Here is a 23,557-nt window from a genome sequence, read left to right as displayed (position 1 = left end):
TCTCTGAAATTAAGCCAAGCTTTATTTATTAAAATACAAATGAAATAAAACTACAAAGGCTACGATAGTCAAGTCTATAAGGCAGTGAATGAGAAAACATCAAAGGTAGGCTGATTTTGTATCACATTATAAAGATGAGGGGGGGTAGGTGTGGTTTAGATGAGAAACATAGACCTTTTTTTTTTTTTTTTTGACACTTGGTCCCCAGTTAGGACATGGAGCTTGGCACACATTGAAAGTTTATAAGCTTGTCCCACTTCAGGTGTTTCTCTGCTTCCTGCTTACAGGTAAGATGTGGTAGCCAGCTTCCTGAGCCAGCTGCCTGTGGCAACACTGTCCTTGCTAGCCACACGGACTCTCCCTCTGAAACCATAGCCAAATAAACTCTTCCTTCTATAGTCATGGTTGTTTATCTTACTAATAACTAATGTAGTAGATAATTCTGCTTCGTATCTGAGGGAAAAGCCAGCAAATATCAGCTTAAAACGGTCCACTCTTACCCAAGGACTATTTAAGCTGAAGATGGTTAAAAATCAACAAATGCAAAAAGGAATCTCCTCCCCTCTCCTGTTCTGCCCAAAAGGGAAGTAGAGAGTCTCCCAGGGACCATATACCCCTCATCCTACACCAGCTAAAGGAATGACCTCCATCATTACAGATGGCATACATGAGACAAGTTCACACAAGCACACCTTGCTAATACAGCTCTTCTCTCATTTTGTTTCCCCTACAGATTTCCTAGACACTGTCCTGTAATTTAACATCCTTCAATGACCAAACTGTTCCTTGTTAAAAATATTGTGCTCACTCCCTTGCCTAACAACTACTTTGCATCTCATGTATTTCCTGTATTCATAAATTAAAAATTTTCCTCTCTGACACTGCTATAACAGTGTAACTTATAGAGAGAGAGGGAGAGAGAATTTCAGTAATTTTGTATTGGCATTAATCAACACTAACACCAAAAATTGTTCTATAAGAATACCTAGCTCAGGGATGAAGAGACAGCTCATCAGTTAACAATGCTTATTGCTCCTGCAGAGGACCAGAGGGGTTCAGTTCCAGAATCTACATCAAGTGACTCATAATTCCAGGCCCAGGGATCCAATGTCCTCTGGCAAGTACCTACGTGCATATAAGCTCATGCAGGCATCATACATACATGTATACATACAGAGAGAGAGAGAGAGAGAGAGATTGAGATTAAAAACCAGTATTTTAAAACTGGTTGGAGAGATAGTTCAATGGGCAAGAGTACCTGTTCGTCAATATTTGGACTGGAGTTCAAATTCCCCAGCACCCATGATAAAAAACAAAAACAAAGTCCAAACAAAAAACAACAACAAAAAAACCTGGCATGGCCAAACCCCATTAAATGACAGGTAGATCCTGAGAGTTCCATATTTAGCCCACCAAGGCTGGTGGACAAGTTTCCAGTCTAATGAGACCCAATCTCAAGGTAACAATGTGAAGAACAATTTGGATGTACTGCTCTGACCTTCAAGCATATTCAAGAACCTGTGCGTGCAAGCATGTGTGCGTGCGTATATTTGCCCTCCCCCATGCACATAAATACCGAATTTGAGGAACACAACAAAAGTAAGTCTGGAATAAACTCGTAAGCCTTTACCAAAACCTTTGGGATAAGTTTCCATAATGTTAATATCATACTTTCAGATGACTGACTAGTCATAACCTTTAGAAAGGAAAAACACATGTGAAAATAATGTCTAATGAAAATTCACATTTTTCTATGGTATATTTTACTAGTTAGAGGTGATTCAAATTTTAATCACAGTTCCATAAACTTGATACTAATGTCACTTTATAAATTTAACCTCTAAAATATATATGTCTGTCTATATATACATATATATGTATATATGTGTGTGTGTGTGTATGCAGGATAGATAGTACCTACAAAGTGCTTATCCCAGGCTTCAGACCTGAGAAGCCATGCAGTTTTGCCACTACCCTTATGATTAAATAGCACAAGCGCTCAGAATGAATACTTCGGATTTTTATTTTAATTTACCGCCCACCCACCTGCCTGGCCACCCTGCTGTTGTCAACTACTTGTCTCTGAATTCTTGATCACTTATCACTCTATGGATCCCAAATAATAACTGACATACAGAGCTGTATTTTTAAATTAACCTTCATCAAAACAGCCTGTGTCTGTGATGACTGACTTCCCAGAAAACAAATCCTATTAAATTTGAAGGTATTTATTAGACTAATAAAATAATAGCATTTATCTATTTCAATCCTGAGGAGTTAAGATTGCATTTACTTTTAAAGGAAGGAAGAATCTCATTATAAAAATGTTTGAAAATCACAGTGTTCTGGTAGAATAGACAGTTTTAAAGTTCTCAGGAAGTTAAGAATGAATTGGGCTATTCTCCCTAAAGGGGAGGAAACAACCTTTGGTTACCACTCAAGGGGTTATACCTAACAGTTGATATTCCCACCTATCAGCACCTGCAAAGTCTCTGGGTCCCTGGGGTTTTGTTTGTTTGCTTTACATCTAATCTTTCTGAGCACTGGCTTCCTAACTTACACTTCCCTACCACTGTGCTCATCATAGGAACACACACATCATCACCGATCAAACCCCAAGAGGCAAGAACCTCAGACTACACGGTCTGATATGTGCTTAAATAATTCTGAGAGCTTCTGTGGCTTTAAAGCCTTTATCTGCACCACATACCTGTAATCCCCAGCACTGGGAAGCTGAGGCAGGATGATGGTCAGTTCCAGAGCAGCCTGGGCTGCGTGGCAAGAAACTATCTCAAAGGAAAGGGAAAAGTGCAGTGTGACTGTGACGCCAGCTGTGGGAGTCCCTAGGCCTGCTACTTGCTCTCTGAATAACTGCTTTCCTCATCTTCTCAGTGACTTTATTAGAAAAACTTCCAATGGAAATTTAAAATTCAAATGTAAAGAGTGATGCCTAGTCTGCCTACAAATGTTAATTTTATCCAATACTAAAATATTTTAGGCCTTCTGATTTAATTTTTTTTTATTATTTTTGGGGAGGGGGAAGTTTGAGACAAGGATTCTCTGTATAGATCTGGCTGTCCTGGAATTCATTCTGTAGACCAGGCTGGTGTTCAACTCACAGATCTGCCTGCCTCTGCATCCTAAGTCCTGGGATTAAAGGAGGGAGCACCACACCTGGTTCCTATGTTATATTTTTATTAGTTCTTTAAGAGTTTCAAGTTTCATACACTGCATTTTCAACATCATCACTCCACTAAGTCTTCCCAGATCCACTCCCTGCGTTTTCTATTCACCCAACTTTGTACCCCCACTTTTTTTTCTTAAACCCTTTAAGACCAGTAGGTTTTGCCCAAAATATTCTTACGTGTATAGTCTTCTACTGGAGTATAGTTGACTTGCCAGGGGCTACACTCTTAGAGAAAACTGACCCTTATTTTCTTTGCAGCTAACAATTGCAAATCACTCCACAGTTTGGGGTGGGACTGTGTGTCCAGCTCCCTCCTCCATGCCGGATTTTGTCTAGCCTGGGTGTGCACTGGTTGTGTGCACCATGAGTTCATGTGCTTACCTGATATTTTATAAAAATTATACTACCCTGGAAATCTCCATAACTGTACAGACGGTGAAGCAAAGGGACGTCAAGAATCACTTTCACTTCAACATCTAACTGTGTGCTTGAGGCAAGCCGTGTTTCTGTCACCACTGCCCCCACACCGAAGCCAAAGAGTGAATAGATATGAAGACTGAAAACTCAAATTTACCCCATTACATACTGCAAAGGTTTTATGGCAGAATAAGATGATTCAAGTCTGCCCAGGGATAAGACGTTGGAAAATCCCCTAAGATGCTTTCTGTGGCAAATGTCTAATATGAAAGATGGATGCGTTATTTAATATTTTCACTTACCACTCCCAATATTATAAAAAAAAGAAATGTGATTTTACACAATATTCAACCATCTTGATCCTATAACGGCAGGGTTGCCACTGAGCAATCGAACAGGCAACCACAGAAATTGATGTTATAGCCTGCGCGCCATTTATCATACTTTACTACTTATTTCAAGTTGCCTAAAAAAAAAATCCACAAGCAAAAAAAAAAAGAAAAAAAGAAAAAAAAAAGTTTTACTGAAAACATTAAAGATAAAATCTATAGGGGACAGAACCGTTTTCTACTTTTCCCAAGTTCTCAAACTCTCTATTAATTTGACAGACTGCTCCTTCTCAGTTTGCAAATGAAACTTGAAAATGGCCAGGAATGTAGCTCAGTGACAGAAAGTTGTTTACAGTGTGCGTGGAGACCTGGTTCTATCCCCACTATGTGCTCCTCCAAACACATAGACAAGGGACTGAAGGAAAATGAGATCCATTGGAGTTTTCAACAAGGAGGAATCCTGACAATATGGTGAAGACAGAGGCAACATAATTACCTTAGGACAGAACCTTTCAGTACATATTGGAGGCAATGGATTTCTTTTTAATCTGATGGGAACAGATTTTAGGCCTTCAATCTGTAGCCTCAGGAAACAGAGCAGTGAGGCTCAAACAGACGTTTGCTCCAGGTACTTACGAGATCTTTAAAAAATGAGTGTCAGGGCCTCAATTACAGAGCTGCTCCAAGTATCATCTCAACCAGTCCTAAGAGACCCCGTATGGTCGCTTTCTTCAACCTCAGTTAACCAGAGGCGAAGCCAGGAACTAACTTGTCCGCAGTTACATGACCATTTGAGCGGTCAGACTCTGGCCCCATTCTTCACACCTCCTTTAAGAAACATTTATTCAATCCAAATACTTAGTGTGGCCAGGAGGTGGTGGCACACACCTTTAATCCCAGCACTTCAGAGGCAGAGGCAGGTGGGTCTCTCTGAGTTCAAGGTCAGTCTAACAGCCTGGTCTACAGAGCAAGTTCTAGGACAAGCAAAGTCTATCTATACTTTGTGTCAAATGGTTTTAGCATTTTAAAAGAATTCTAGTGGGAAACATTAACTCCTGTGCTAAGAACACGCTTATTAAATAGGCTTGAGCTTAAATAAAAATTTAAGCATTTAAAAGAAAAAAGCGCTACTAAGATTTTTCAAATACTTAATACTCAAATTTGGCCAAATGGGCCATTACTTTGGCCCAATTTCTCACCCTTTTCTCTTCATCTGTACAATAAAATAAATATGCCACACATTTTTTCTTATTAAGAAATATAACATAAAGTTCCATTATTCTCTAATTCTATCAGTACAATTGTTTAGACAGTACTTTATCATACATATTGTGAGCATAAGACCAAAGCAACTTAACCAAAGACTACTTACTGTAAGTCCCCTTTCCCCTTCTAAAACAAAAAATATTCTCCTTACAGCTCACTGTTGAAATGCTCAGTTATACAAGCTCAGGGTACTGAAGAAGCAAAGGTTAACCTGAACTTTGCTATCACACACACATTTTCCTTCATCCCAGAATATACTATTCAAAGTCCAATAAACGCATACTGCTCTCTAGGCATGGTGGCTCACACTGGCAGTCTCAGCACTCGGAGGCTAAGGTGGGACTGCCATGAACTCAAAGCCAGCATGGACTACCTAGTGAGCTGCAGGCCCACCTGTACTATAGTACTCTATAGAGTGAGACCTTGTCTTTAAAAAACAGCAAGAAAAAAAATAAAGTCAGAGACAGCCCCCAAAAGCATATCATGATTTAAAAGAGACTCTTCAAACTAGTTTCAAATTGCTTACATAGTAACAGAAAACCTAGCTATGGAAAGGTTCGGCACGGAATGATTAATACAAAAGTATTTTCTCAATATCCTGACCCATGGTTCTTTAAATGTCAATCGACTCCATGAAATTGCATACCTGTTATTTTGTCTCTTACAAGCTTACAGGACTCTATCTCACCAATGCTCCCGAAAAGACTCTTGAGTTCCTCCTGGGTCATGTTCTGAGGAAGGTAGTTGACTATTAGGTTGGTCTTGCTGTCCTCCGTGTTGCCGGAGTCAACCGGTGAGGAGCAGTTGTTGTTTACCGTGGTTGGACCATTGGCTGTGTTATTGCAAGTTGGCCCATTAGACAGTTGTGTTTCCATGGCAGCAATTACCTGCTAAAAACAGAGAAAATAAGAAATGTCAGAACTCATATTTCACAAGCTATTAGAGATTCCACCCAAGAGTTAAACACTTGTCACTAAACACAAGTCGTTCTGCTGAGATTACAATAAAGCTTCAACAAAAGTGCAACACCTACGCTAATTGTATTTCATATTAAGCTATTCAATTTAAGACTACAATTATACTTCCACATACATATTCCATACATGCACATAAGCACAATTTAAATTTTAAACAGCTTCTAGACTGATATCATGGGTCTCGTTATATACCCTCAACTCACCTGCGGTGTCCACAGAGGAAGCAATTTAATACCAAAGGGCACAGAATTGCGTCCTAACTAAGTCATTCTAAAAATTAAAAATGCTTAACATGCTGCCAAAACAAACGAAAAAAAAAATGACATAGTAACTCTGAAGAGGATTCTTCAGTTCGTAAGAGTCAATTATCTAAGACTGACAGGCATCCATTAACAAAAATCAAGGAGAAAGGTACTTTCAAAAATAAAATTTGTCAACATGTACTGTTTTGGTTACATACTGAAATGCTTTTTTGATTAACATTGTTTTGTACCTCTATCATTGGTCAGAAAGAAAAAAATAGATGTTATATGTTCAGGAGTGAAAGGGAAGGTTAACTTGGGAGTAAAACTATGAATATTTGGTCCACACTTGCAGACTGTTTGGCCATTCTTGTCAATTTGGCAGCTGATCACCACCACCAAGTAACTGATCTATAGCATCAAAACAGAATCCACAAACAATTCAGGATAATATTTTACCTTGACTCTAATTTTAAGACCAAAAATGCATATCCAGCTAACCACATCAATAATATAAATACACCAACTGCTCCAAACAGGCCAGCTCAAGGCTGTGGAAAATGCAAGGAATAAGGTGTCCATAAACCAACCAGCATATGAACAGCAGGGTAGGGGGAGATTTCCTCAAAAGCTCCAACTTCTCTAAAAACCATTTATTATATAATTTTAGAAGTAGTTTCCTAAAACCAATCTGATGGTCTTTGAACAAAGGAGTCACAAACCACAACCCCCAAATTTTCCAAAAGTATGTTCTAATAACAGTCCAACTCTGGACAGCCAAGACTATGGGGGGAACCAAATCTCAAAGCATCAATGAAAAGGTTCCACTCTGTCTCATCAAATACACCTCAGCTCCCCAAAGAACTGCTCCAACCTGGCAACTGAGTGAAAGCATGCTAGCTTTAGCCGGCTTTCACATAGGAAAGGCAAAGAATTTGATAAAGGGGGAAAAAAGCAAAGTAGAAGGGAAAGAGGGCTGACAATAAGGAAACAGGGAAAATGTCTTTTCAAATTCAAATTGCCTAAGAAAAATAAAAGGGTACATCTACAGATATAAAATCTCTACCGCAAAGAGATGTTTACATAAGAAAGCAGCACCAGACGGACAGGCCAACTGACCAGATCCAGAATGGTGAGGGACAGGAATCACCACTGTCAGGATAAAAACAGACTCAAGCCAGAGGAGTTAGGAAATAGTCAAATAATCTGTAACCTTTCAGTATCTTCTTTTCCAAAAAAAAAAAAAAAAAAAAAAAGAAACTTCCCCCCCTCAAGATTTAAATTACTTTTCTCAGGTAAGTATTCTGAGTGAATACTTAAGAAAGTAAAGGGTAATAAATAAATCTTTAAATTTCTGTAAGAAAAAAATCAAAAATATTTCAAGTTATTATAATTGACAAATTACTTGAAAATGAGAAGGGAGGCTCCAGATTTTCTAGTAAAAGTATGACTGCTCCAGTTCCTGGGTGAGTTGTGAATTACTCTTTCACAGCCAAATTCTCATAGAGCTACCTCTGCCCAGCAACTATAAAAACAATGAACTACAGGAGGAAAGTAGCCAAGGCCTATAAAATAAACCACCACTCAAAAGTAAGGGTGCGTGCACAAAGTACAAGAACCCCAAATGTGGAATTCGGACTAGAGCTCGTTGGGATGTCGTGTGAGGTATAAATGTTCGTTGACTGAAATTATCAGGGTTTAATAAGGACAACAAACACTTTCACTTAATTGCACATTTATTTCCACGTTCAGGTGGCAAGATGAGCTCCTAAGCCAGCATTCAAGTGAACAGCTGCGGTAGGCTGTGTGCACTGAAAATCACAGCATCTCTCAGCTATAGGACCATCTGCTCTGAATAAAATGATACTAATGTGCTATATTTTCCAAATAATGCATATTCCATTGATAGGCTCAACACAACTGTTCACAGAATGCAGTCTTTCAGCAGTCACTGGGCAAATAATTTTCAGCCAGATTTACAATTTCAAATTTTTTTTTGCATCAAGAATTGTAAATAACTTCAAAATGTAGTAACCAAAAAAATACATAGTAAACAGGATGTAAAGAATTACGGTAACTTAGTATTCAGACCATACCAAAACTTTTGTTTTTGTTTTGTTTTTAAAAAGCATGTCACTCTTTTGAGTCTGCACTAAATCCTAATTTTGATTATTTGAGTTACATATAACAGCACGGTTCTGATCTACATATACCACCACGGTTAAAAATTGCAATGTGCTTTTAAATTCTTAATGATGGCCATACCATTGTAGGTAAGAATGATTAGTACGCCAAATTAAAGGTTCAAGTGTTTGGTATGGCCTCGGCACTTCTGCAACATGCTAAAAAAAAGTAGCCTACAGAATTTAAGAAAAATCCCACAGACCCCGGTCCAAGGCTCTGCTGCCCACGAACCGCTTCTAAGCAGAGAAGCCACATCACACAGTCTGACTGCCATGTTAGTTTGGAGTTGCCGTCTGCAATATGGACACAAAAAGTACCATACGTTAGAGTCGAGCAAGGTAATGCAACACGTCAGCTTGCGCAAATTTACAGTGATTGTCTTCATATTCCCAGCACGTCCATGCAGTGGGGCTTAATTGAATTTGAGGCAATTCCAATCTAATCTTTCCAAATTTAACATGTAGGGGTTTTTTTGAATAAATGTAAGTATTTGTAATTAAAAGCCTGATTTTAAAACAATATTAACTAGCTATCTTGGCATCTATCTTCAAAAACTACCTTAAATTCCATCTCAAAAAAAATGGTTTTAAATGAAATAAAATGAAAATACTACATGCAGGCCTCTCTTATGGATGTGGGAGAAGGGAGGAAAAGGAAATGGAAGTTCAGTGAGAAGAGCAGTCAAGCGATTCATAACTGATTGCTGTGTATAAAAGCACTCTCTCTCCTAAATATCAAAGGCGCGTTAAGTGAGGCTGTATTTGCCCACACTGTTACATTATACTACAAATGATCCTTAATCCTGGGACTTCAAATTAAAAGGGAATCACAACCCCCTGTGAGTATTCTGCCACTAGAGTGAAACCAGTCTCTACCAGCTTCACCAAAAACAGCTCGCACAAACTAACAGGGGTGAAGTGGCATCTTTCAATTACAATAACAGGACCAATAAATAGTACTTTTTAGATTAATGACTGCATAGGATGTCAGCTTTGTCCCTGAACGAAATCAAGTGAACATTTTTATGACATATAAATTGTGAACCCAGCATGCTTTAGAGTGAGTGCTGCCACGAGGCCTCAACAGCATCACTGTCCCTTACTTCAACTGGCCCGAAAACTAAACAGAGCTGTGAGAGTGGCCTGAAAGCCAAAGTTTACTTTTTAGCTATAGAAATGACCAACATAGCAATCGGAAAACTCAGGGTCAAAAACAATAAGGAACAAATGGAAGGCCGAAAAACAATCCCCTTACATTTTAGTAAATTCCAGTTTTCAACTTCAGAGGTAAAGGCCTGGCTGTACATGATCTACAGGAAATCTAAGCATGGAGTGGACTCTGGCATCTACAAAAGGACTTGAAGTCTCCTCCACAGATGCATGAAAATGCTTTGCTGTCCTTCCTTTCTCCCACTGTAGCCAGAAAATTCAGTCTGACCCCGTGTTCTTAATTTTACAGTTCATCTTATAGTTAACCTGAGATAAAGTGTTCTATATACATGAAATAGTTTGATAAGAGCCCAACTATGTAGCAGGATGACCACACCCAACAGGTTAAAACAGACAAAATGTAAGTCCAGTATACATTCAGGATTTAATACTCAAATATTCCTATTTGTCTAAAATCACGCATCAAATCAAACCTAATGGCCTTATCCCCTCTATTACGTAGGCGACTACACTAACAAGCTGATCTGTTGACACTCCTCCTTTGCAAGGCCCCAGGGATGGATGCAAACAGTCTACTGAAGTGACTAAGCTGGGAAGGATGCTGATGGAAAATGATTCCACTGCACTTTTACATCCCCAGCACCCAGACAGTCTCTCCGCTTGAAGCAGACACACACCTTTATGGGAAGTTATAAATAAGCTGCTCACATGGCCCTTACCTTTATGCTGGCCAACAATTCAGTTACTAAAAATGTAAAGCTACTTCCCCTTCACTTAAGGACAGGTGATTCTGCTCCACTCAATCTACCACAGACAACCCGGCTGCGCACTATTTATAGAACCCACTGGCTCTGAGGCTTGTTGGAAAGGAAAAAAAGGCCACATTCCAGTGAAACGGAGCCATTAATTTTAAGGCTTAGAAAAATAATGTTTCATGTATGTTCACCTCTTAATTTAGACATCAATTGTGCCAATTCAAGTCTGCTTTTCATCCTGTTATTCTCAGCACAGTAACTTATGAAAACACACTTTGATAAATTAATCTAGAATATTCTATACCTGCACTGAGCTACAAGAGATAATGGTGAGGAACCGTTTGATGGGAGCATGGCTCTCACAGGGAAAGGGAGGAAGGTAGCCTTTATCTTTCCATGGTTGTATGATTTACTGTGCAGGCAGTAAAGCTCTGCACATGTTTGATCGCCCCTCCCCTTTGTTTTTTTCAATTACATGTACTTAGTGCTAACATTACTTCAGCATCTACAGGTTCTTTCAATGGTGGAAATCTGAGATCAAAACTATTTATTTCTCCCATCATGCAACAGTAAGGATATGTGAAACTGGTCCAAGAGTTTCCCGACCACATAAGAAAACTTGAAAAGTCTCCATTTTCTAAACTCCCTAGTTTAAAAACAGAACAACAAAAACATTCTGAAAACTGAGGTAATCAGCTTCTTTGCTATTTTAAAACCTCTTCCAGACAGTCACCATGTAGGACAGACTCTAGTCAAAAATACCTTTAAAGTACCCTGAGAATTCTCATTAAGTTCACCTGGTGTTATGACCAAGCTAGGAAAAAGGATTCCAAAGCCTGAATGCTACCTAATATAGAGACCAGCCATGCACAAGTCAAGAGTCACAGCCGGGTGCTGAGACGACCATTCCAAAGCCCCTAGTGAGGCTGGCTCAGTCTGCTCTACCAATCCACTCCACTGCTATGTTTATCGTCCTGAGAGCAGTTCCCAGGCTGGGAATTTGCTTCAGTGGTACAGCACTGGCCTATCATGAGCTAAGTCCCGGGGTTTGATAACCACTGTATTAAGTGGGAGGGGAGTGAAGTAAAATGGATGTGGGCTCATACTTCCTCTGCAGAGCCTAAGTTATTCACAGCCTCTCCAAAGCCCTTCCTCATGCTAATTCATACTAACTTCTCCAGGAAGCTTTTCCTAAGCCACCAACAGCCGTCTCCTGCCTGTCGAATGAAGCTCTAGGTATCTGATAAACACTCTACATCCTTTCCTTTTGCCAGCCTTGGAAATCTGAGCCCTCCTTGTCCCTCAGACAAGCCCCGTGCCTTCATCTCTGGCTTTGCTGATGATTATCCTCAAAATCACCTCCCTCCCTCCCTTTAGGGATCTGTAAAAGGGACAAGAGCATGAGCAATCTCTTCAAAAACTGGGGATTGAAAAGGTGAAGCACAATGTCTGTAATATGTGAAAACTCAATAGCTTGTTTCTCTGTCCCACCTAAAGTATTTCACAATAAACATCACAATAAAAGCATACTTTCCATTTTGGGTACATTCCAAAAGCCACCCTCACCCACTGAAACCGAAATTCGTGTTACATGGTTCAGTAAATGGAACCATTTATCTTTGAAGTGATCAGTTGTGTGATTTTGGCCTCAAAAACCTGCGAACTATAAAATACAAAAGTCAAAACAAATCCCGAAACACTGCACAGGTAAGTTCCATGCCTTTATTTGGTACAGTTATGGAGACAAACCTTGTGAGGTTTAAGGATCACTTAGGAAAATGGTCAAAAGGCAAGAGTAAATGCAAACAGAAAACAGATTTTGATGCAAAGGAATTCTTAAGTCGTGGGTCTTAAATGGCTTTAATTTGATACTGATAAGAACGCCAGGCAAATACCAATGATGTAAGAAGAGTCATGGCTAGAGGCAAGAATAAGGGACTCTTAGACGAAAGCTGTCAGTTTGGATACAATGACCTTGAATGCCATACTCTCTTGGGATGAATACCTCCAAGTGCACACCACCCAGGCGAAATCAGTGTAGTGTCTTCCCTCTCCATAAGACTTCCCCTAAACACCAAGTCCAAGTTACAAGGTGAAAGGAAGGCATCTGTCTCTAAAGGGTAGAAAATAAAGCTAGGGGGCAGTAGAATCCTGACCAGACACCCTTCTCTAGTGAACTCAGGGTAACAAACTGGAACACAAAGTAAGCAGTGATATACATACAGGATGAGAGCAGAATAGGCAGCCTGAGGACAGATGGGGTCACCTGTCTGCAGGTCACCCAGCCTGCAGTGAATGCTTTAGCATCCCCCATTGAAACCATTACAAGACATGCTCGTGATACATTGCTGGGCTTATTGAAGTAAACGATAATATTCAACCAAACTTTGAAATCAGAGATAACCCAGGAGTTACAAAAATGAAGTTAGTGTGTTCTCCGTAAAGCTCTTCGTTTCACAGAATCCTCAGGATCATAAACTTCTCATCAACTCCCTCCCCAACCTCATGCCACTTTCTTTCATCGGCTCCATGAATTCTTCCACCTCGGACTCACATGTTTGGCCTTGAGGTTAACAAAAGACCAGCTAGCTGCAGGAATTCCACAAGAAACTTTCCTTAGCTGCTGATCCTGTCTCTGGACTTTCCAGCATCTACACGTGAACAAGTCTCTCTTGATGTCAGTCTGTAGGTTTGAGGTTCCAGAGCTGGCAGGATTAAAGGCTTTGGGGTTTGTGGATTAAGATGAGTACAGGGCCCCAAATCCCTCCCTTTGTTCTAAGCTTACTACAGTCAATCATGTTAGTCAATGGGAAAATAACGATCCAATTAAAAAGATCTGCTCACCATTCCCATCCTGCTCAACCATTCAACAAACATCTTCATGTGCCTCCTAGGGTCTGAGGGAAGCTTTACGTACTTGAATTGACTGCAAATAAGGAAGAACCAGGGTACACATACCTGTGTGGGAGATGTGGACAGCAGAACAAGAAGAAACACATATAGGAAAATGGTATATTAGACAGAAAATGCATGCATTGAAATTACTAAGAATGCAGAGCAGAGGAAGCAGACTAAGGATGTGGATTTAACGGTGTTAGTCTCCAATAACAAGCAGCAGGTCTCACTGAGAAGAACAAGGTTAAAAAGAGAAGTGACCTGGTCACTGCATGGGGAGAATAAAGTCTCTCCAGAAGTCCACATCCTTCTCTTCCCTTAGTCTGTAACTATGTCATGTTACACAACAAACTGGAATGAAGGTGGCTAACCAAGTGATCTTATAAACACTAAATTGTCCTACATCATCCAGGTGGGAGCAGAGGATTAGCAATGATTCTTACAAGTCAAAGCAGGACATGGGAAAGTCAACACTGTCCAGAAGTCACGGCATCACAAGGACCTCACAGTCAGCCTCTAGCAAGAGGAGCAGATGAGGAGACATTTTCCCTTAAAGCCTCCAGAGGGCACTTCACCTTGGCTGTCTCAGATCTACTTTGAAAGGACCTACCCCTTACAGGGCTGTCCAACAGTGATGTGTGTTGTCCTCTGCCGCTTGTTATGTCACAGCAGTTCAGGATGTAACAGAAAATCATTGTCGTCTCTACTAGACTACCAAGAAAAATAGTCCAAGCAAGTCAAAGTTAGGCTGCTGTGTAAGACAGGAAGAGACCAGTCAAAGAGGCGATGAGGCCAGACTACATAGGGTCTGGAAGGGTATTAGAAGAAAAGAAACCACAAAAAGGTTTCAAGCCAAAGAGTAGCATGAGGCTCCTGTGAAAATAACTGTGTGGGAGAACAGGAGGACTCAGCAAGTCTGGAAGCAGTTAGGCCAGGCAAGGAGCTGCCACAATAACCCAGGCACATAGGGATGACAGTGACTCTGACCAAGGTGCTGCCAGGGGAGAACAAGCAGACCTCAGATCCTGGAGATGCTTATGAGAAAGTACAGAGCTCAAGATCTACACTTAAATTAAATATCGGCAAACTGTTTAAATACGCCATCAAAAACCAAACAAAACATTTATTACAAGCTAGGGGCGAAGAATACAGACGAATAAACAAAGGAAAGGTTTCTATATAGAGAACAGGACCTTAAAGAGAAGGGAAACCGTCTCAAGGAACCCAGCATAAAAACTGTGTATTAAATCAAGCTATTCTCTGCAAGTATTCTTTACAGTGAATTCTTAAAAAAAAAAAAACTCAGCGTTCAATTCATTTAATAGCAAATGTAAAATCAACAATCATTTAATTTTAAAGGTTTAACTAAAGCCATGCAGCATGGTTGCACACACCCGCTTAGCTCTCCCAGCTAAGCATAAGGACCAGGATAAGTACGAAAGCATCCTGGGCTACCTTTGTGAGGCCTGATTTTAAAGCACCACCATTCCCCCAGACTGGCCAAAAAAAAAAAAAAAAAGTTGATGTGTATTATGAGCCCATTTTAATCAATCCAGAATGAAAAACAAGAAAAATCTCAGCTTTCCCCCACAAGTTTAAAAATTTAAAATGCCATTTTCTGAAGTTGAAGCACACTCTTCAGCGGGACCATTTGCCCTGCTGTGGGATAGTGAGACAAAGTCAAGGCTTAACTGTGCCGTGGTTAAAGCATGGAATATACTAAACCATTAAGTTCTGGTGATGAATCATTGGCACATCGTTCTTTCATCCCAACCTCAGTGGGCCTAATTAATCTCCAAGCCATTATTTGGCTGCAGAACCTAAAAGGGAACATGAGTATAATGAGAATAAAGTCAATTTTGCCTTCCATTTCTGTAGCAGACTTGTTTCATATAGGCAGATAGATGTGAACTGCTAAATTAAGACAGTTCACATAGTAATCAGCACAGAAATTGGATTAACTTCACATTCTTCTACAGAAATCACAGCTATCAGGAACTCCCTTAGGGTAGAACACGTTGTGAAAGGCTGATTGGAAATCCTCAAATTAATCCCAGTAGTTGAGTGTTTTCATAAGGTAGGCTAAAAACATAGTTCGTCTGTTAGATAGAGACGCTGAAATGCTCTGTCATAATTGAGCTCCAGAACAGGAGGAATGCTTAATCTTAAAGGGAATCTAAAAGACAGGAAGGCTTATGTACAGAAATACTACTTTTAATTCAACTGTTAGAAAGGACCACAGTTCTCCATCTGGCCACTTGAGGTAACATTTTACTTTCCACTATCATTTTAAGGCTTAGGGGGAAAAAAAAGCTACAGTTAGTGTGTAACCCATCCCAAACAGTTTATAACAAAATAAAGGCACCTGAAATGTCAGCTGATTGAACAAGGTATATGTTATTCTCTTAGTAGTGCTGCAAGGTTACAAATACTTCTGTAGGACTTTAAAGAAACTGAAAACTGGGAGACACTATCCTAGGACACATAAAGCTTTACAATGCATCAAGGCATCGTGGCGAGCAGAGCAATGTCCTCCCCTTCCTTGTCCACGGCGACCCATGGCCTTTGACTCTGAATAGTGGACCATCTCATTTACTGATATTTACCAGTAGAACACTTTGCTTTTAAATGGTGTGGAGTCCTAAGGGATAAATGCATTCAGTTTAGACACACAGCTAGGAAGAACTTAGCAAGGTAAGTTGGGGCATCTTCAAAAACAGGATTCACACCAAGAAAGCTATTTATTTCCTTTGGCCCAGCTCTGCTGCTCACTCCCCTGATGACAGATTTCTGTAAAACCTACTTCCCAGCTAGGGGGGAAAAGTACATCTGTGACTTGTTATGGTTCTTAAACGTTCAGCTATTTACTACATTTCAAGAATTTGCATTCAATTAACATGGTACTTTTATTTGTAATTCCAACTAGAGGAGAATACGGAGGAAGAGCATCTCAAAGACATTTCTAGTTAATCTGCTGCCTAAGAATGCACACAAGCCTTAAAGCTCAAAAGAGGCTAAGGTGACACACCACAAAACAGGAGGACACTTCTTTGCCTCACACTTCACTGATCCCACCACTCACACGGGTCCAGACATCCCTCTTAACAGGCAAACAAGACAAGATGCTTCAGTGCCCAGTCGATATCCCCTGCCATCTCATGGAGCAATGATTCTCAACCTTCCTAATGCTGCAACCCTTGAATACCATTCTTTATGTTGTAGTGACCGCCAGTCATAAAATCATTTTCATTGCTACTTCATAACTGCAGTTTTGCTACTGTTATAAACTGTAATGTAAATGTGTTTTTTGATGTTCTTTTAGGGGTCACATCACATAGGAGTCATAGAGCAAAGCTTCTCCACTCAACTTCTGTGGGCTTTTTACTTCCCATGCCATCTTCACATCCGTGGGTCTCTCTGCACGCTCACAGGGTCGAGTTAGAACTTAACAGCGGGGCAAAGGTCTAAGTCTCTATGTGCATATCTCCTGTGTAATTATACACAAACATAATTCCAAAAGCTACTGAGAACAGGACCTATCTCCTGGTGAGTCCAAGGAGTGAAAGAAGGTAGAGACGTAATCGAAGGCTCCTTGAACCTAAGAAAATTTTCCAGAGACTCAGCCATGCACACATTTAGCCCTTGAGTCATCTGTTTTCTGGGAAGAGGGGGATAAACAGAGACCAACTTTCTTTAAAAGCTTTTTTATGTACAAATATTAAGCGGATAATATGTCAGAGCACTTTACAAACAAGTGCTTAATGAGTATGAGGTTGTTATCACTATCATTAGACAAAGGAAAATGCTTCTCTCAAATGCTATCGCAGAAAATTTTTCAGTCTTTCAGGTAAAGGCTTGGATAATCCCTTCCGGACCGCCCAACACCTATATGGACAATAAGATTGAAGAATTTTAGAAGAATCTCCTATGAAATAGAAGCACTGTGGACAGAAAGTACTTTTCCTAATTCTGACTGTCATCTCCTGTCCTGGGCCTCTGAAGCAGATGCTATGTTAAACTACATTTAGCACAGTCACAAACGGTGACTAAGAAAGATGGGAATTTTTACTGAAATTGCTGCAATTTTTAACCCCAGATCTTCCAACATTATATTTAAAAATATAGGGAGCCAATAGTCCAAGCGTTTCAATCTGAATTACAGCCCTTATATATTTTAATTTACCTTACTTTTAAAACTACATGCTCTCTTCCCCCCTTTAAAAAGAGAAGAAGAAAGCACACTTGGCTTCCCTCCTTCCCACCTTGGTCTTTTCACCCTCAACTGCTCAGCACTGAGAATCCACCACCCACTCTGCTTCTTTCACAAGGGCTTCAAGGGTGAGCCAACCATCCTCCCCTTCCACTTGGAAGTAGAGACATAGTAAGGAAGTCCTTCCAACTATGAAAGCACTCTACAATCTAGACTGAATGTGCACCTCCTATGGCAGTGGAGGGGTGACCATTCACAAGGAAATGGTCCAGGTACACAAGGTCACTTAGTTCCCCTCGTCATGTCTCTCCCATCATGACTGTCAAACCAACGTAAACTTAAACATGATTTTTATAAGCCTGCATTAACTGTGGTTTTGAGATGTTTAATTGAAAGAAAAATAAGGCATTCTGAATTTTCCACAGAATTTGCATCATTTTGGCACAAAAAGAGGTTGTTAGAATAACAGGACTGCCTTTTGTAGAATTATATGAATCTTTTGACTAAAATAAGGAAAAGTGGAAGAAAAAGTTATCATTTATTGACTACTTATTCCACACCAGATAATTTAAATATAAAATTTCATTAATCTTCCTGTGTGGTATCACACACACACACACACACACACACTTCAATTTACAAATGATGGTGGTGGGGGACGTCATATAGAAGGAAGCTAGGCCTAGTGCTTGCTGGAAATGTGTCATACTGTATCCCCAGCCCTCTTCCTCCATTTTATTTTGAGACAAGGTCTATTTTAAGTTGCACAGGCTGCCCTTAAACTCATACTATAGTTTAGGCAACCCTTGAACACATAATCCTCTTGCCTCAGTCTCCCAAAGAACTAGGATTGAAGGATTGCAAGTACACAGGTACAAAGCAGGAGAAACGAGAATTGAAACCGGGGTCAGGAGTTCATCGAAAGCTCCTAACAACTCTTTGCTGCCACACTTGTCCCATCTGCAATCACCTTCCAATCCCCAGCTACACAGAGCTTCCCCCAAAATAGTCAGCATCCCACAAACATCCTTTTGTAAGGCTTTTGCTGACTCTGTGCTGCCTACATAGCAACATCTCAGCTCCCCAGCGAGGCATCCAACTAGACCTGTTCCCACCTACCTCTGCATCACATGCCCACCGCTCCCAGGGTACACAATAGACTCTTAACAAATCCCCAATAGTTCTGCCCACTCCCAGTCTGTTTGCCACTGTTACTCGATCTCTCTTTTTCCTCTGCAACATCCTCACTACCTTTCTTTTGACTAAAACATCAGTCTAAGAAGGGGGATACACTGCCTCCAGCAGGTATTCTGAGAAGCACTGAACTAGCCAGATAATTAGTATCCAGTGCTTCTACCCCAAACCTAAAGCACACACCTTACATGAATTTGTCTTCTTCTCAGAAGCCCAAGAAGTTGCACAAGGCAGATAAATGGCCATGAAGGTAAGTCAAGGCAGCAAGTAAACATTCACCTACCTAACCAAGTAGGCTTACATTCCTCGCCAAGAGGAAGATTTTCCATCGTAGCCTCAAGTACCTGCATGAGTCAAAGTCATCTTAGGCTGCCTATAAAGGAAAGGCTTCCATTGGACCATCACACATTCTTTTTCAGGATAGAATTACTAGTCGGTATAAGCACAAGGTTCTAGTTGAACCAATATTAACAGGACACATTTAGCTGTAAGGTTTCACTAAAACAATACAGGCCTCAGTAACCAAGGGGAAAGACAAGTGTAGGCAGGTCATATTGTCACCACATCACAGTTTAAGATGAGCAGATCTCACAAAACCACATGTGAGGTTTAGACCCCTATTCTTCCCCTAAGGTCTGCTGTATAAAAGACTAGAAAAGGTACTTAAAAGTCAGAAAGCAATTTCTCTGACCCACTGGATACATCAGGCACTGTGCCAGATGGGAATAACAGAAGCACAAAATATGGACATTCCAATTTCACCCCCCAACTCCCCTACCCCCACCACATCCGATGCCAACTTTCTCAATAACCTTGAGCTCCAAGAAGTCAAAGACCTACATGGAAACCTTCCAGAACTCACAGCCATTCTGGCTGACCTATGACAGATGCTTCAGGAAGAAAAGGCTAAGGGGCAAAGTCACCTGCTGCTAAGGACACTACCTCTAACTTAAACAACAGAGCTTAGACATGTAGTGAACAAAAAGAAATGAGGCATCTGCTTCCCAATGTTTAAAGCGCTAGAGAATAGCAGGAAAGTGTTGTGGCATTCACAGAGCAGTTAGTGTTAAACTAGATTTCTGCCTCATTATCAATGTTTGAAATTAAAAAGAAACACAGGCCGAAAGCTTTCTGACTCAGTTTCTGAGTCTTCATTCCCAGCTACTACAACTTAAGTGAAGGTTTCTTTAAGAGAATTCCAGCGAAACGGTAGATTGAAGACGCAAACCACTGGTAGGAAACAGTCTTTCACTGCCGACAAGACTTCCTGAAGGACCCACTGCACACCAGGTGACACCCGGTGCAGAGTGTCTATGGCAGTCATCTCTTCCAAGCCAGGCTTGAAGGAAAATTCCCACCATCTCCTACTACTTTAATCTGGGATGGTTTAACAATAAGGAGAATAACCATTCTTCTGAAGAGAACTACTTCCAACCTCACCCCAAAATGCTCACTTTCTTTGTATACACAGCGGAGACACACCCCTTGGAAAGACTTGATGGTGACCACGACCTCTAGTTAAAAATCAGTGCCGAGAATATATCATTTTTGTAAATCTATTGCCCTACCTTCTCAGGCTTGTTAAACCCATCTTTGTTAAGCACATACACAGGATTCACTCCAAAAGCAAGGGAGCTGCACTTGTTGGAATTCAGCCGAAAGTGACTCTGTACTCACTACCTGGACCAGAATATGGAGGACAGACAAAGGATGGTGGAGAAGGAGGCAAGATTCGTGACTGAAGACGGATGAAAACTTCATCTGCACTGACACTCAGAACTGTACCAACATCAGATGAGGAACAAGTTCCTGGCACCACCATGCAAAACTCAGCAGTCTATCTCCAGTATACCTTCTTGCTCTCCTGACAATGTCCTACATCTTCATCTGATGGAATAAAAGAAAAGTCACCTCCTACATTAAGAGCTGAACTACATCCCAGTGCTAGGAATGGGTTGTATCATATTGAGTCATTTGCCAAAGGGGGTTCCATAGACCTGACTCTAAACATCACAGGCTTTGCCAAGGCTACTGATGGTAAAGCCCTAGGGCTGTCATTAAACATGGACAAACTGAGCTGGTACCCAACTAAAAGCTTGATTCCTACTGACTAGAATTCATTGTACAGTGAGTTACTCTGCACATTACCAGAGAAGACAAGTAACTATCAATATCACCCAGGTACAAACCCTGCCGCCGATAACAGCAACCTGCCTACAAGATATACAAGTCCAATAGTGACACCAATGTTGTAAGAGTAAAACTGCCTCTTTTTTAAAAAATTGTATTAAGACACACTGCATGAGATGGAATCCATACTTGATAGTGCTCAAGAGGCAAAGGACCTGAGACTAGATAGGTCATGGGCCCTAGGAGGAAATCTAGTGCTATTTTTTACCAAAGCAGTGGTTTTTAACCTGTGGGTTTTGACTCCTTTGAGGGTTGAACAGAGGTCACCTAAAACCATTGGAAAACAAATATTTACATTAGGATTCACAGCAGTAGCAAAATTACAGACATGAAGTAGCATGTATGGTTGGGGTCACCAGAACATGAGGAAACATGGAAGAACATGGTGAAAGGATGACATAGTATAAGCAAAACATAAGCATCAATCCTGTATTACAAATATCTTAATATGATCACAGCATGTTAAATGCACTTGAAAATAAGAGCCACTTTGACATACTGATACTTCCCTGAATTCTAAGAGAAAGTCATCTTGCACATACATGGTAGGAATGTCTTTTCCCTTATGGGGAGCTTTGGTAGTTTGACTTAGAAAGACCCCCACAGGCTCATATATCTGAATGGTTGTTCCATAGTTGGTGAACTGCTTAGGTAAGATTATGAGGTGTGGCCTTGTTGGGGGAGGTGTGACACTGAAGAGGGGCTTTGAGGTTTCAAAAGCCCATATGGATGGTTTCCAGTCAGACAGTCTGTCTCACTCTCTCTGTAACTAAGAAAAATAACTAAGTAACTATGATGGGGGCTAAGAAGAAAGTTAATTCAGAGCTAACTAAATATTCTGATACTTTCTAGAAAGCGGGGCAAATGAATGCCTTATCATAAGCATGGAAGGTAGGAAGAGGAGAGAAACCGCCCCCCCCCACTTGTAGTCCCTCCCCAACAAACTGATAATCATCTCGCATATACCAGAAGCCGTGGAATTAACATTAAATAAACTTACAACTGGGCATTGTGGCTCATGGCTATAACCTCAGCACTAAGGTGACTGAGGCAGAAAGCTTGGGCTTTTGGGCCAGCCTGTGGTGCACAGTGTGACCCAGTCTCAAGTCCAAAGCTGCTCATGACATATCACAAATTATATTTCAAGATGCAGAAGAGGGTACTAAGGATAAAGCAGAAGTGTAAAGAAGTTGAAGTCATACTTATCATTATTTTTCTTTTTTTCTTCTTTTTGCTGCCTTTAGTTTACCCGCATAGATTACCATGAAAACCTATCTCAAAACAGCTAAGTAAACAAGCCACAGAAGCAAGGTGGCAGGGAGGCAACACCCGGCCTGAAGACTATTTGTTGTACAGCAGGATAAAGGGACAATTCAGGAAGTGGATGCATTTTTCTGGGCCCCCAAAATCTGCTATTATCTCATATACAAGTTTCAAAATGCTATAGCAAAGTTGTCTCTAGATTCATTTGGAAATATAAGAGTGCAATGTGTGTAAAGTCCTGAGATAATAACTCTGTTATTTACCATTTTCTGAAAATAGAAATTTCTAGAAATAGGGATTTGAACAAAAAAGAGAGAACGCCACCACGCAATAAGTAGTGATGGTCTCCAAGTTCTCTTAAATTTGTACAGCACTGACAGTCTCCGTAATCCCAGGTGGGGACAAGAGAAACGTATACTTTTCACTGCCTCTCATTAACTAAGAAGCCACAGCTAAAAATAAAAGCTGAAGAAACTCCAAGTTGAAGTTTTTATGGGGCACATTAAATTATTCTCTATCAACTGCAAATCTTTAAAGTTGCAGAATATTACTTTAAAGCTACTGACTCCTCCCCCTTCCCCACAGAGTACATAGTAATTTTCCTTAAAGGGGGAGGGGCTTGTGCTTTCAAGCCAATCTACACAAGGAAAGGAAAGGATGGCTCCCACTGTAGAAAACAAGGCTCCACTCCTACAAAACCACGTACATAATGGATGCACACTTTCTCTTCTTCCTAGGCCAATTATAAACTGAGAAAGGAACAACACTGGCATTAAATACTGGTACGTGCCAATCATTTTACACTTGTTCACTAACCTGGCACGTGAGAGTCAAACACAGATCTAAAGACTACAGTAGGAAATGTACTAAAAAGAACTTGCTTGCTGTGTTCAATGTTCACTTAAATGCAGGCACACATGCACGGCTGTCTCTTGGCACAGGACTGCCATTAACATTCAAGATAAACTTCTAATCTAGTAAATAAGAATTTGGCTTTCCACAAAGGAATACCTCCAACTTGATAAAGTTTATAAATATTATGTACTTACATGTCTCAGTACAATCACCTGCTCTCGCTATTTTTGGTCAACTTAATGTGCCCTTTTGTGTTAAATTCTACAATATGCACACGGCAGAGGGTCAACTTTTGATTCACATTCATAGCTATGCTGTCCATGTAATGATTCTTATTACTTTCTTCATTAAGCGTCAAGGTTACAGAAGTAAATACACTGTGTGTCAACCTAAAGCCAAAACGTGTAACACAGGACAGTTTCCA

At 40.4% G+C, this 23,557-nt stretch overlaps 1 protein-coding gene across 13 annotated transcripts in view; it reads right to left on the bottom strand.

Moving 5' to 3' along the window:
- The window catches only part of Elavl2 (ELAV like RNA binding protein 2), a 157,168-nt gene that overhangs the window by 59,759 nt on the left and 73,852 nt on the right, over positions 1–23,557 (bottom strand). For 6 of the 13 annotated variants that reach the window (XM_041652256.1, XM_041652255.1, XM_041652259.1 and 3 more), the window contains exons 2-3: positions 8,805–8,895; positions 5,846–6,089 (exon numbers count right to left, since the gene is read on the bottom strand). In XM_041652256.1, coding sequence (XP_041508190.1) covers positions 5,846–6,089; positions 8,805–8,876 — 316 coding nt within the window. In that variant the 5' untranslated portion in view covers positions 8,877–8,895. The remainder of the gene's footprint in view (positions 1–5,845; positions 6,090–8,804; positions 8,896–23,557) is intronic. The other 7 variants (XM_041652266.1, XM_041652264.1, XM_041652263.1 and 4 more) reach the window with 2 other exon arrangements.

The sequence above is a fragment of the Microtus oregoni genome, unplaced genomic scaffold, assembly GCF_018167655.1.
Source record: "Microtus oregoni isolate MIOR12 unplaced genomic scaffold, Mior012 000005F_ref0000423, whole genome shotgun sequence".
Taxonomy (NCBI): domain Eukaryota; kingdom Metazoa; phylum Chordata; class Mammalia; order Rodentia; family Cricetidae; genus Microtus; species Microtus oregoni.
The sequence above is the reverse complement of the archived record's forward strand: the minus strand, read 5'-3'. Positions and strand labels throughout refer to the sequence as shown.